The sequence below is a fragment of the Dermacentor albipictus genome, chromosome 9 (assembly GCF_038994185.2).
Source record: "Dermacentor albipictus isolate Rhodes 1998 colony chromosome 9, USDA_Dalb.pri_finalv2, whole genome shotgun sequence".
NCBI lineage: Eukaryota > Metazoa > Arthropoda > Arachnida > Ixodida > Ixodidae > Dermacentor > Dermacentor albipictus.
The window spans coordinates 18,403,148-18,418,066 of NC_091829.1; the positions used below are offsets into that span (position 1 = coordinate 18,403,148).

General features: G+C 46.2%; 1 protein-coding gene across 7 annotated transcripts in view; it reads right to left on the reverse strand.

Annotated features, from left to right (window-relative positions):
• Positions 1–497: 497 nt before the first annotated feature.
• LOC139049761 (latrophilin Cirl-like) overlaps positions 498–14,919 on the reverse strand; it is a 1,359,947-nt gene continuing 1,345,525 nt past the window's right edge. For 6 of the 7 annotated variants that reach the window (XM_070525564.1, XM_070525565.1, XM_070525563.1 and 3 more), the window contains 11 exons: positions 11,593–11,776; positions 10,731–10,874; positions 9,826–10,064; positions 8,843–9,004; positions 8,624–8,727; positions 7,888–8,278; positions 7,245–7,348; positions 6,379–6,547; positions 5,376–5,504; positions 3,358–3,424; positions 498–2,860 (listed from right to left, as the gene is read on the reverse strand). In XM_070525564.1, coding sequence (XP_070381665.1) covers positions 1,872–2,860; positions 3,358–3,424; positions 5,376–5,504; positions 6,379–6,547; positions 7,245–7,348; positions 7,888–8,278; positions 8,624–8,727; positions 8,843–9,004; positions 9,826–10,064; positions 10,731–10,874; positions 11,593–11,776 — 2,682 coding nt within the window. In that variant the 3' untranslated portion in view covers positions 498–1,871. The remainder of the gene's footprint in view (positions 2,861–3,357; positions 3,425–5,375; positions 5,505–6,378; positions 6,548–7,244; positions 7,349–7,887; positions 8,279–8,623; positions 8,728–8,842; positions 9,005–9,825; positions 10,065–10,730; positions 10,875–11,592; positions 11,777–14,919) is intronic. The other variant, XM_070525567.1, reaches the window with a different exon arrangement.

The following is a 14,919-nucleotide window of genomic DNA, read 5'->3' on the forward strand; positions in this document are numbered from 1 at the left end:
GACTTGTACTGGAAACTGTTGGAAATTTATGCGCAACAAAGAAAACGCAAAAATAAAAGGCTCAAAGACTGAAAAATATTGAAATTTGAAACCCTGCGTGTTGGCGCTTCTCTAGGGTACCTCGATAATAAATAAACATTTTGTTACATTAGTTAATTCGTTCATTCATTTGCAGTGCAAAAACACTTCATTGCTTTCATGAGTGCCTCATCAGTAAATAGACATTTACTTGCATTAATTTATTTATTCATTCGACGTACAGAAAAAAAACTCGTTTACGTGAAGTAGCACAAAGAAAGGAATGTCATACCAGTTTCTCAGAAAGACTTCACACTTGAATAAAAATTCGTCCCAGACAGGAGATCAAAACTGGGACCAACAATGCCTTTCTGGAACAGTCACTCTACCATGCTGCCTACTGCAGCTGAGGCTATACACGGCCCCTGATGATGGGAGTATCCTGGTTAGGCCGACAAAGTAACCACTGTAAACAGCTCTGCAAGATTTCAAACATTTTTTTTTATTTGGCACACTTCTGTACAACAAGTGCTAGAAAGGCCACAGACCTTTCAACTTCACTCAGCCTTCTATGCTGCCGGTAAATGACCACTATTTGTTCGAGCCACGATACCAGAGCCGTCGTAGGCAAGAACTTCTAACGTCTTAAATTAATAACAGCTTCCGCCAGTCTTGAATCGCTCGAAACCTCTCCTTAATGCAGAGACACACATTGTCCTTTCTCCGGATAACTTAGGCAATGATTGGGATCACAGAATAGCTGCAACATCTCTGCAGTCTCACACAGGAAATAGAGACTTTAATTGATATTCTAAGGCATAGGCTGCTGTAAATTGCTAGCGTGCTTCAAATTTGAGATGGTTATAGGAATGTATCAATGGGGGTGCTATTCAAGACATGAAAGGTGACAGCACACTGTGATAAGGAAAAAATGACACGAATGCTGCCTATGCCAAGCTTGAGTCTGTCTTTTTTTTTTTTCTCTCTGCTTGCACTTCTGATTTTTGAAGCAGATCTTGTTTAAAATCGGCAAGTGTAAAATTGAACTGGTCACGGATGACAAGCTTGGCGTGCGCAAGGACCAAAGTGGCAGCAAGAAAATAGAGTTTGTGCAACCAATGTTTGTTCCGTTATACTATGTACAGCACTGTTGGTGATTTGGTGACGCTTTGCTTATAGCAGCAGGTGACTTACGAAACTGCGAAAATAGCTCTCACACGCCTTATTTACAGGACACTGACAGAAAACAACCAGCCTGCTCTTCTCCTGGGTTCACTTGCAACATTCTCCAAGAGGAATTTGAAAAAGAAGACAACATGAAACAAGGACATTTAAATACAGGCGCGAATGTCTAGATTTACATTGTACTTACAGCAATAATAAAAAAATGTACAAAGCCGTCGATTAGACCTGGCTTCTTAGCGAAAAGCACCGTTCAGTCTCTCGTCATCTTTTTTTTTCTTAAATTAAGGAGTCGAGAGACGTTCATGCTCTTTCTCCGATCACGGGCGGTAAGCGTGAATGGCTGTACCAAGTCCGCTCTCGCCAGCGACTAGCACTTCCCCCTCCACTCTTGTGTTCGACGACTAGATGCTTAGGATTCAAAGAACCGGTCTCCCTTCTATACCTGCTTTCCTCCGAGACATGAAAAGAAAGTTCTCTCGTGGACGGGTAGACGGACTGGGGAACACGCACAATCCGTCCCTCGCAAGTGCCAGTCCATTTCAGTTAAGTACACGATTGCTTCTTAAAAGTCCTATGCGATGTGAATTTCTAAGCAGGGAAAGAAAGAAAAGAACGCGCGCACTGCCCACAAGCACATGCACGTGCCAATCACACACACACTACTCCGGTTAGCAGTACGTGCTGAGGTTGTATCGCTGCTGGTGCTGAGACTGCTGCTGCTGTTGCAATCTCGGATCCGATGGTGCCGTCATCATGGCGTCCGGACGAATCCTGCTCACCACTTTTTCACCGTCCAACACCGCCATCACCACAGGGTTGCTCTCCACGGGGCCGTGCAACAAGTCCGGCAGCGTTGGTGATGCGCCCCAGCAATCCTCGCTGTCGGCGACCATGCCCGAGTCTGAGGAGAAGTTTGTTGGGGCATCTTCTAGCCTCTGCGCCAGGGCGGCCTCGTACAGCATCTTGGGTGAGTAAGGAGGCCCATTGAAGCCGACGATGTCGTGCTTGCGTCGGCCTGAGCCATAGTGCCTCTGCTGCTCCGTGCCATAGCGCGGCATCTCTGGCGAAGACGTGGCGTAGTCCCTGGCAAAGCCCTGCATGACGTGTGCCAGGGGTGTGGCCTGGTACTTGCCCGGCAGTGGCGTGACGAGCAAGGGCCGCTGGTCATAGCCGTAACTGGACGAGGAGTGCTGGCTCATGTCGGACAGGTCTCCATAGAACGCCTCGGATTGGGGAGGCGCAGGTGGTGGCGGGACGTCGGACAGGCGATCGACTGAGGAGGCATCACCGTCGATGGACTCATAGATGTGGTCCGCAAACGCACTGTAGACGCTCGACGAATCCGAGTAGTGTCCCGGCCTCCGGCTGTGAGCCCAAGTTCGGTGATGGGGTCCGTTCTGGGCCGCTTGGCCGCTCTTCGTGTGACTTGGGGTCCGCTGGAGCTTGTTGGAGTGGTGCTGTGAGGGCGGTTGCTGCTGTTCAGGGCTGTTGATGGCGCTGATGTTGTTGCTGGCCGAACTGCGGTGCAGCGTGCCGCCAGAGACTTGGCTAAGGGCATTGATATTGTTCTGCCCTTCCTCCAGCATCCTGTTGTTAGCACCGGGAGAAGCGAGTGCTAGGCTGCGGTTGTTGCTGACCCTGTCCATAGATTGGTGACCTGGAAAAAGATAAAAGGTGGTAATCCAGTCATGAGACCGTGTTCACCAAAAGTAGCTCTGAAATGGTGTACGTTTAAGTGGCAATGACTCATTTTGCTCAGTTGTAACCTGATAGATAGACACAGTTAAAGTAAGCTGGCTGCACACACGGGCAAGGTCATATTGTGGTAAGCATGAGTGCAGTATGAGTGTAAAGTGCATTCAAAGTGGCTGGGCATGATAGCAGACGCCAACATAACTGCTATGTCAAGTATTCAAACAACTTGGTAATAGCTTCCTGTAGTAATAGCACTCCCTTGCTTTATTTTTCATTTAATGAAAAAAAAAAGAAAGCAATTAGTGGCCTTGAAATTCCTTTCCATATTGGTCCTTCTTGTACATCATACTTTGACATACAAGAGAAAAAAAAAACCTGTTTTATGAATTACAGCATTTTACTTTGAAGTATTCTCTGCATAGTCATCTAACGTTCAACAGAGGCCATCAGACTCCTTACCTGGTATGGTGAACTTTGGGGTAACTGTAGAATTTTTGTCCTGTGAGTTCCAAGACTGCTGGACAACCTGAAGGACAAGATCAAAAAGAACATCAGAATAGCCAGGCGATGCACACTTACAAAACCAGGCATGCGTGATAAGAAAGTTAGTAATTAGTAAGAGGATTACTTGCATGTAAAGAGGATGCTAAACTTCTGTATACTGTGTTAGTTACTAAAGCTGCCTTTTTGCGACAGCATCAATTAGAAAGTTTGTGCTAACAAGCTTTTTCAATGCACCAGCACCAGAAGAACATAAAAGACTGTGATGACTGTATGAAATAAGAGCGGTGACGGTATGCAGGATAACCACTGTGGCTACTCGTGCCATGAAATTGGTTTCAAAAGGTTGCACACACTTGAAAGGGTGGAATGGCAGAGCCATAAAGAAGGATACAGTGCAAGAAAAAAGTAAGAAGAAGTCATTGTAAACAATACATTTTTGTCTGCACTTCTAAAGTTAGGGGTTACAGAATAGAAACAGTTTCGTTCGGCTTTTCATTAAACAGATAGATACAGAAATACACAAATGGTGGGAATGTATTACTGCAGTTCCACTACATTACCATCCTCAAAATGGAGCCAGCTTAAGTAATGCAAATAAATCATAAGCAGGCATAATAGCGTTCCTGGCAGCAAAGTGTTTTTGTAATTGTTAGCATTGCACCTTCGTGTGTAACTAGGACAAGGGAACTGACCTGCCAAATTATTATGGCTTATGATATTGTCTAGTGAATGCCAAATTAAACAATACAACATTCATAATGTTTGCGCTTATAAAATAAAATGCCGAAGCTACTTCGTAGTGTGTGGAGATGATGGGAATTTCTGTCAAACAACTGGTAAAAGAAGCCTGAAATCTTCATTTTATGACACCCTGAAGCTCTCTATGTACCTCAGTTTTGCTAGATCAGCAGATGCTGGTGAATTCCTGTGTTTAGATGAGTATGACAGGACTCCAAACATATCCCTACTTTGAATATAGTTTGGTAATATAAATCTGCAGAACATTTGACTACAGGTATAATGTAATGTGATGCCACATAACCCTATCGCACTTACGCGTTCAGGTAAACTAATAAGATATGATGTGTGGACCCTTGTATATCACTGTTTAACAAGCCCACTTGACTTAGCTTTTCTTTAAATACAAACTACTGAAACATTTGACCTTATCGTTCATCAGTGTAGTGTAACACCTCAGAGGAGTTTTTTGCTTCAGTACTAAATGGCCTGAGTGATCGCCTTTGACTGTTTGACTACTTCTTCATGCAAGCCTATGTTCAAGGAACACTCTCTTTTCTTTCTCTCAGTTTTCTATTCCATCCCTTGTGCAGGTTTGTCAATTCGATACTTTCTCAGTTGACTTTTCTATGCATTCTTCTCTACATATTCTCTGTCTATGAATTCTCTAATTTCTACATATCTTCAGTTGTCTACAACTTGTCCCTCGTGAACCTCCTGCATTGCCCGAGTGGCGCAAACTCCTGCTCTCCTCAGCCGGCACTACCGTGAACATGAACTTTCTCCATGCTAGGGATAAACATGGGTTGAACAAGGGACGCCTTTGGGGGCCATGTTTCAGTAGGGGGACTAGTCCACTAGCTCCAAAAATATCCCTTGCTTGACCACTGTTGACCACTTCTCTACATTGCTGTGCACCTCTGTCTTGTCTGGGTGCTTCCATGCTGATATTAGCCGATTTCGAACATCAAAGCTACTTTAAGCAGGAGACACAAAGCCACAGTGAACTGCATACCGACACCAACTAGACGGCTTCCGCCCAACAACATGGGTACGCAGGCAAAAAGGGGAGGCAAGCTCTACCGGGAATAGCCGGAGATAAGCTACTGAGGTGTGGGAGGAAGGGGGGTAGGCGGCAAAACGTAAAAAAAGTGCATAAAGTGGTGCAAAAGTGCCGGTGCTATACCTGGCGCAATAGAGGATACAGAGGGGGGTAGTATGGGGGGGGTACCCACACTGAGCTGAGCTGCAGTGCCGTTGGACAGCACGTGCGGCGGGGGGGCGTCTTCGTTCCCGGAAGAACGCCGCAGGCACTCGGGAAGCCAGGGCACGTTTTTCAAGACCCGCTGCACTTCCTCTTGCACCTGCCACGAGGTGTCTCAGGGTCAGCGTGACTCGTGTCACCACCAACGCAGTGCCAAACACCGAGAATAAAATCTATTCAAAGAGTTTAACGGCTCGAATCTGCCTGCACAGTGGACTACGAGGGACGCTGCAGAGAAGGGCTCCAGATGATTTGGAGTGTCCCAGGTTCTCTAATGTGTACCCAAAGCATGGCACGTGAGCTTTTCTTTGCCATCGACCTCATCGGAATGTGGCCACAGGGGCAAGGAATCGAATCCGTGACCTGGTGCTCTGTGACAGAATGATACTGCCACTGAGCTAGCGCAGTAGGGTAATGGGGCACTGCAACTAGGCTTTGCGATTTTCGCATCTAGGGAATGTGGCTAAGGTAGAGGTTAACAGCGACAAATATTTCAATGGCTAATTGGCTCAAATATGCTAAACAATTTTTTGCAATATCAAAGCACATCAGTATCAAAGTCACATCTGCTTAGCAGAAGCCCTAAGACCAGCATTGCTTTCGGACACCACTTTCTTAAATTTTAATTTTTTCGTATCGATCGAAATCGGTAAGACAGTTGCCGCCAAAAAACATTTCTGCATCTCCCGCACCCAAAGAGGGCCTTTTCAGTATTCTCGGTTGTGAACATATAAACCAGGAGATTGTATCATATGGAAATAATATAACAAGGGTCTAGTACTTGTGGAAGACTAACTGTGGTGGTAACTGCCTGCACTGTGATACATTTCTTGTTGCAGAGTGTTATATTTCTTGCGTTTTTTTTTTTTCAAGTTGTAATTGGGGAGGAATGATACCCTCTGAGTTGCATAGTATAGAGGATGCTTAACAAAATCACTGTAAGCTTCACTTGCGTGTGGAAAGGCGATGCTTACCACTTCGTTCTTCCAGCAGCAGAAGAAGAGCACGTAGGCTCCTTGCAGGCTGTTGAAGATGCAGAACAAATACGCAAACATGGCCGTGTACTTGACGACATAAAGGATGCCGGAGCCCCAGGCCAGGGACATGATTGCCACCAGAAAGACAGCCCACCATATGTCACTTCTGGAAGGTAACAAAAAAATGACAAAAGTAGTAATTTAGGTTTGTGAAATGTAGGAGGTCAACAAAACTGAACAAAAAAATAAACAGCTTATGCTTATATGAATGGCTGAGAGGGTAAAGGAAAATGGTGCGGTGCATTTTGAAATGCTGTACACAGAAATCTCCCTCGCCTTGTTGTGATAAGTCAAAGCTCATTATGGTGATGTCGCATTCAACACAAAAATAACATCGTTTTGTCCGATATACTTTATAACCATATATTACGCACTATGGGGGAAAAAAAAATTCCATGTTTACTTTGCTATATATTCTATAATTATGTATATCCATGTTCCTTATATCAAGGGTCGACTGCACTGATTTTTTATGTAAAAGCCAAAGCAGTGTTCACTTCAATTTTCTCTAGTGGTCGTACGCTGTTGAGGAAACATTCTGGCATTTGAATGACATTTAGTTCTTGCGTCAACTGCTGTGTGACGTCTTGCATGTCCTGCACACTTCTAGATCAGATCGCACATGCTGGGGATGGTGTCCACCCCATTACGTTGGAGGCAATGTGTGCTGTTTGTTTGCTTGTTTTCTTCAGGACACTTGATGCAAGTGTAAGTCATCATCTACCACACATTTTAAAATGTGCTTGTTTAGTAGTGGCAGCACGACGAAATGTTGCGCACGCTAGTAGACAGAAAAAACATACCGAACTCTCCTAAGTTTGGCTTCTTCCTTGCACTTGACTGCTGTCGTGGTGCTCCCTTGATGGCACAGGACACAGGCCGAGATGCAGAGGAAGATGACACAGCCCTGAAGGGAATGAAATGACCACTCATCAAAACAAGAGTACTGGGAAAATGCTTTTTAACACCTTTTAAAGGTTGCCAGCCTGATCTTGGCTAATGATTATCCAGAGCTCTAGGCACACAAAACCAACTGATTTGAACTGATTTCTCCATACATCTCATACCACATCAAGATTTTCCGCCATGAAATATTGTCAACTTGTGCAAGTTGCCGTTTGACCTAAGAGCGAAATATTCAAATCAAACAGCATCCTTTCTTGAGTTACTAATTAAACCTCAATATTTCAAGTGATGTTTATGTAGCACCAGCCAGTAATACAATTCCAATGTACATAGAGGCTACAGAGGCATTTAGATAGGCTCAGGTACATAGGCTTTTACATAAGCTATTTGATGGCCACAAAGGGGCTCTTACTTTTTCAAGATAAGGCGTACAACGAGAAAAAAAGAAGTGACTTCAAATGTTATTTAAGGGCTTAAAGATATGAAGTGCTTTTTCCTGGAGTGCTTATTGAGAAAAGATAACCCACACAGAACACTTACAAAGACAACACCCACACAGGGCCCCACGAAGCTGAAGATGAAGTAGTTCTGTGACTCCAGCCAGCAGTAGCTGGAGGTGCCGAAGCTGTAGGGATCAATGATGGCTGCGATGGAAACGATGATGGCAGGTGCGATGTAGGCCAGGCTGCAGAACCACCAGAGCCGGGACCGGTGGCCGTCCATGGGCTCCATGAGGACTGTGTAGATCTGGAAGCCCTCAAGGAACATCCAGGCAAATGCGACCAGCAGGAAATAGTGGAGAAGCCCCGCCACAACCCCGCACAGGATGGGCAGGTGAGTCTGGCTGATGCCACCGATGAAGACGAATTCGGAGATGAGCAAGCACAGGGTGAGGTTTCTGTGAATCCAGAGCCGGTCGTTCTTTCTGAAGCTGTGCAAAAGAAAAAAAAGAAGAAATCAACATTGTCAACGGCGAAGTAGCATTGGCGAAGTGCTCCATTTTTTACCTTGCCACCATTGAGTAATCAGTGGCCATGTTTATATTTTTCCTTTTCATATATCTATACTAAGAATGGCCTGCCAGAACCCAAAAAAGCTTCTACAAGTTCATCTCCCAATGCATATAATAAATCAATGGGAAGCATATAGGTGAGCTGGCCCACAGACATTCATATACAATTGCAAGTTCTGGGGTCGACATGAGGAGTGCCTAGAAACTATTACAGTATACCGATACTAAAACTTTCTGTAGTCTCTTTGATGCTCTGTTACATACCTTAATATGTGAAGGAGTACGATGGTCACCAGAAGAAAAAGGCTTGCCAGGACACATCCAACAGTGGTTATCACCTTCAGTGTTCTGGGATTTGTACTGTATGCCTGTAGGATAATATAACACACCATATCAATCATAACACACCATGGATCAATTGTCACTCCTCTGCAACGAGGAACAACAAAATTAAACATTCTTTTTTCTTTCTTTTCTTATTACCTGTACTGGCTGCACTTCCATGAGGACGGCAAAGTTTGTGAGGTGGTCACAAGCGCAGGTTGTGTGCGTTGTATTGTAAAAGTGCACCCAGCAGCCTTCGGTGGACCATGTCTGCATGTCGTAGTTCCAGAAGACACACTGAGGGTTGCTGACGTTGTTTTCCTGCAAAGAACCGCATACAAATGTTGTTTACTTGAAGAGCAAAAAACCGAGTTCTCTAAACACCACAGAAGCTGCATTTGCAAGGCAATTTTCCTTGCATCAGACATTTAATCAGAAGCTTTAACCTTGCTATTTGCGGCTGAAATGCACACGGAATGGAGAAGCACTCTCAGGTGACCGCCCCCGAGTTTCTATGACATTTGCTGCACAAAAAAAAATGAAATTCTAGTGCCTGACCGGAGCTCACTCAAAAAAATTTAGGCTGTCGATCTCTCTTTAGAAAGACCACCAGAAATGAGGAAATACCTAAAAAGTCGAATCCGCTAAATTTACAAATTTTTAATGCCAAAATAAAAATGAATGCCACAATGCCATAAACTGCATCTGTGAGGACGAAAACTAAAGTCCACAATAATGACATACTATTGCTCTAAAATAAGCAAGATAATTTGTGAAAATAAGTTTTAAAGAAGCCCACACAAACATCCAGTTTCATATAAACTATAAGGCTGATTGAGATGTGACATAGCCTTATAGGTTCTGAGATATGTAGTTAACAGAAATCCAATTTTTGTTTTTAGTGTGAAGCTCAACATAATTATTTAATTTACTGATTTTAGTAAACTTATTTAATGACTTGAAACTCTAAGTAAACAGCCACAACACAATCTCAGTAAGCAGGGAACAAAGTATATGCTAGTCCAATCACCTCGGTACGGTAAAAATCAAGCTGGCTTTGTGAAAAATAGTTACAACTGCTATTCTCGACATGTGAAAACTTGAAGCAATAAAGTTATGGCAAGATGACCTAATCAGCTTACCTGTAGGTGTTTCAGGGTGACAGTTATTGGCTGCGGAAGGTGGCTGTTGCGATGGCGACCCACAGACGCAGCAACTACTCGTGAATTTACAACATGCGTGCCAGGGTTGAAGACGACATTCGACTGTTCGCTGTATCCATCATCACTGATGTAGCTATCCATCCCTTGCCTCACCATTGGCTCTGGTCTCAAGAAATCTTCGACACCATTGTATGCGATGAACACAACTTTCCCGAGACCTGAAAGAGAACCGTATTTAGTGACAGTGTTCAGCAACAAAACACGGCTCTTCAGAAAGTTACCACATTTACTCGACTTGGCAGAAAAAGTTTACTGAAGAATGACAAGCGTGTTGGAATAAAGTATGAAAACAACACTTTGATATTGATAACCTATCATCATTTTCAATAAAAGTTGCTTTAATCCAATTTGATCCAGGATTCTCCGCAACTGTAGCAGTTGCGGCAGCTGTTACATCGCTCCTGCCCACTTCCCAAGTGGTTTAGGCAACCGTGGTCTGCATGGTAGTTAAGAAATGTGGTACTTCGACTACCATGGACGTGCACAAAAGATGACATGCTCTGGGCTATTGACAGTTATAAGGAGCCCTCCAACAGCAATGATAAGTGATTCTTGAAATACCACTGTGACCCAGAAGCAATAAATGTCCTTTAATGTGTGCACAGATTGCTCTTACTGTCCCTCTGGCAATGGAAATGTTGCGAATTTGGGGCGTGCATTACAATCGATGGCATTGCATTTTTCATTTGTGACTGCAAAGGGCATGTGCACATTACAAACGTGAATGTAGTATGTTAAGATCGACTAAATGTGATAACACACCTTTCAGGCTTCAATATCAGCCTTAGTCATACATCTTGTGTGAAAACAGAGACAATTATTACCGTGTTTTGAGAACTGTGCTATGGACTCCACAGGTAGAAGAACCGAATCTTGCATGCCGGACCACTGCAGGCTTTGAGTCTCGCTTACTGATGGAAACTGGATGTTCATTGTCCATCGAGAGTCGATGACCTTTACAGATAGAACTGCAAAACAAAGCACAGATAGCACAGTGAGTCATGAGCACATCTATAAGCGCCAACTCTGGTTCATCTATATCATCTGGTGGGTGAACTAATGCGCTCTCAAACCAAGCATATTTGCTTGCTGTCTGCGTACTTTAACATACGGGAGAAATATATAAAGTGCTGTTAATGCCCCGAGAATCTCAACTAATCATCTTCCCCCATACATTTGGTAAATTGTGAGCTAGCGGATTGTAAACCTGATAATCTTCAGTGAGCAGCCTCATAGCAAATTGCATGCCACAAGAAAATACGTTTGTTATATCCAATATTAGTTATAAGTGCATATTCATTACAGACTGATATACATAAGAATTTTTTAAAGTTTACTTCGTTATCTAGAATTCGTTCTATCCAATAATTCATTATAACCGTGTTCATTATATTGAGATTCACCTGCTTAAAATGATAACCTATGATCACTGACAGTTTATGAAATGCTAAGGCTAAGGAATTAATCCTTGTGACTCTGCCAAACATCTTCACTGTGCCTTGAATATTGAGTAAGTGCAGCAAGTCACACTGATGTGCCTGAACATCACAGCCCATAAACATGTAGTCAAATAAGCTATAAGATAACATCACAACTTCCATTCTAAGTTTTATAAGCAAGCGCTCCAGGTTTGTTTCATGACAGCATGACTGTATTGTTGCGCACAACTTTGCAACAAGGACTCACGTATGTTAGACTTGACGACGGGAAAGAATGACTCGCTCGAGAATGACTCGGCCAGGAGCAGAGCACTCTCTTCCAGGGCTGCCATGAGCATGGTCAGCACTTGCTTCTGGTCAGCAGAGCTCAGGTCCTGCCACGCTGGCCTCTGCTTCAGTTCCAGCAGGTTGCTGGCTGTTTCAGAGATGGCCTGCGTGGGACAAGAAATATGCATCACGTGTCAATGATGCTGCGATAACTAGTATCATAAGATAACTAGCACTGCCATAGGAAGTGTAACGTGTCACATATGAGCGAAATTGGCGGAGGCACTGAGCACTTCACTGCACTGATCTCGCTGAGTAGTTTTTGCTACTTCACAACTAAGGTTAATGCCACATAACTAATCAGAACTCATAACCTAAGGTGATGTGCCTGCACTGCCATGCAGATTTCACCACAAATGATTGAGCAATGCGAAAGCAGTTTGTTTACTCTGAATGGATAGGTCTTTTTTTTTTTTTGCACTTTACACGCAAAGTATGAAATAAGTGTTTGACAAATGCCGTTTGCCCAAGCCTTTCCCCTCCCTCATCTGTTGCTTTTGTTAATTGGCAAGATGCCAAGCAAAGCCTGGCTGTGTACGTGTAAATGTGTTGCACACCAAACTCGGCACAACGCTACAGCGCTACGAGCTGCAATATAAACGAATTGTAGAAAAATGAGGGACGGAGCGGGTGACGTTCGGGTCGGGGCCAGGGTGGAGTCACGCAACTCAATTCCGGGCGCGCATCACCTTACGAGCTTAGGAGGGTTCGATTCGAAACCAGCTGCTTCAAAGCCGCCCGATCCGCCCCCCCGTTAGAGAGACAGGGAAGATCCATCTGCGGATCATGGAGAACACCAGCTGGAACTCGCGGAGAGGGGTGGGTGTATACCCGTAATAAAGACGCGATCGGGAGGCGAGGCCGTGACTCAGCGACAACGCGCCGGTATAACCCGCCCGAAGGTGCAGCAGCAGTAACGACGACAACAACACAAAAAAACAAAAGGAATATCCCGTGAGCGGCGCAGGAGACGAGAAAACCGACGCTGCCACGGCCAATCACCGTTGGCTCGTCCGTCGGTTCATGCCAACGCCCAGCGCGCGCGCTCGCGCGCACCGCTTCGTGATTAATAGGTCCGACTCGAGGTCGCGACGCGGAAACCGGTGTACCGTGGACGAGCTCTGGGGGGGGGGGGGGGGGGGGGGGCTACAGCCAGCGGCACGGACTAGCCAGGGGTAGTAGTCGTACGTGCGCGTGACTCACACGCGGTGTGCCCGGCCGCGTCGTATATGTGTGCTTCGGGCGCGCTGTTGCAGTATACTGCTTGCCCGATATTGCCGCTTTAGCGCGCGCATATACGCGCTTATGCGTCGCTGTCCTGCCCCTCGTAAATGGATCGTGCGTAAAAAGCTTTCCCGGCATCGAAGCCTTGCGCTGGCCGCTGCGGCGCGCACGGTCCGATGCACCGGGCGCCTCCTAGTTCGGTGCACCGTCGCGCGGTGGCGCGGGCGCGCCTTCTGCTCCGCGCGTACTGTGTGTACAGAAATGGCTGACCGCGCGGTGAATTGGGAAGAATTCGGGGACGGGCAGACTTCATTAATACTAAAAGCCCCGCTTCGTAATCTGGACAACTCATCTCATGTCCGGCACCGGATTACGCTGGTGCTTCTGTTGATATTACGGGACATGCGAGCCGCCCAGGAGCAAGAAATCCCCATGCGTCGTGTGTTCTTGTCTAATTGCCTCATCTTGTGCAATGGACGCACCACACCGTGTCGTGATGGTACCAGCCGCCATGTTGTAGCGACTAGCAGCCTGCAATCTGTGCAGAATTACTACGCAACGCGCTTTAGATAACACTCGATTAACGTCAGATCATTTAAGGCGCCGAGTTCTCGTACCTGAGAAATTATAACTTCCTAGATCTAGCGAGTCACCTATGTCGGTGATGGCGCATAGACAACGTTGTCTAGAAGCAACATCGTTAAGATATTGCTAAACTGAACGGCGTCGGCCAAAAGTTTGCCTAACGCCAGCCCCGTTCTCTGTCGCCCAAGGGAACGCTACGTACACGTCGTTACGTCTCGTCGCGTCAAGCACATCTGACCGCAACAAGGCCATTGCGTCCCGGCATTCGATGGACCCGCGACGGCCGCACACGTTTCGGGCTCAGTGCACGGAACTAACCGTAGCGCGAGCTTAAAGGTGAGCTATAGGTGCGCGCACAGCCCGCCGCGCGGTTCGTGTATAAAGAGAAAGGAGGCGGGGAGGATCGAACACTCCGGCATTATCCTCCGGCGCCGCAGTGTATGCCGTTGGCGGCGGCCGAGGGTGACACCCCATCCACGTGAGGTCACCCCACCTCTAAAACAAAAACAAAAAAAGAGCAATACAAAAATAGATGGAGCTACGCTACTAACGCCCGAAGGCATGCATTTCGCCGGCGCCAGATCGGTGAAAAGAGGGAGAGTGTATCTTAATACATATATTTTTTTTTTCAGGTAGAAAAGCCTGAACGCCGAATAAGCACAACACTCGATCGGCTGCAGCATCTGCGACTCACGTTACTCACGTTTACGTCACAGCGCGGGATCCGATACAGATGGCGCTGATTGTCGGCCAGCTATAGCCGGGGACGCGCCACGGGGATCAACTCCCGCTAGCAGCCGGGACAGCAAGGCGCGAGTTGAGTGGTGACTACGAGCACGGCGGGGGGGGAACGACGGCGATAAGGACTTCGGCGCCTTACGAGTTGGGACGCGTGCGCAGTTTAGCGTATAGACAAGATTAAAGGAACAAAAAAAAATAATATGTTGCTCCCTAATGTGCTACTCGAAGCGTGTTCCTTCCTCTCCCCGTCTCCTGCCCGACCCACCGTTTTCTCCTGGAAAAAGGGATTTGTCAGCGCGCAGTGGCCGCCAGTTCTTTAATGTCGTTACCACCTCTTGGCACGTCCGCGGGCGACGAGCACAGCGACCCCTAGCGTGGCTAATCACTGCAGGGATCGGCCGGATATGGACCATTGGACCGTGGCGACATGTTATCGCGGCTACCTATATTGTGTGTTTGCTCGAGCTCTCTATTTGCGCGACACTTGCTTTGCAGACGCATCGCGGAAGGTGAGGGGGGGGGGAGAAATGGAAAATAAAAGAGAAGGAATGGTGAAAAAGAATCAAGCGAAAGAAACGGGGCGCCCCGGTAGTACTCGCTTCCTCAACTTCCCGTCGGTGATTTGTAGATGGCGCTAATGTAGGATTATATCCCAGCTATAGGCCGGGGGATCTCGTCGTATTTCATCCACTCCCTC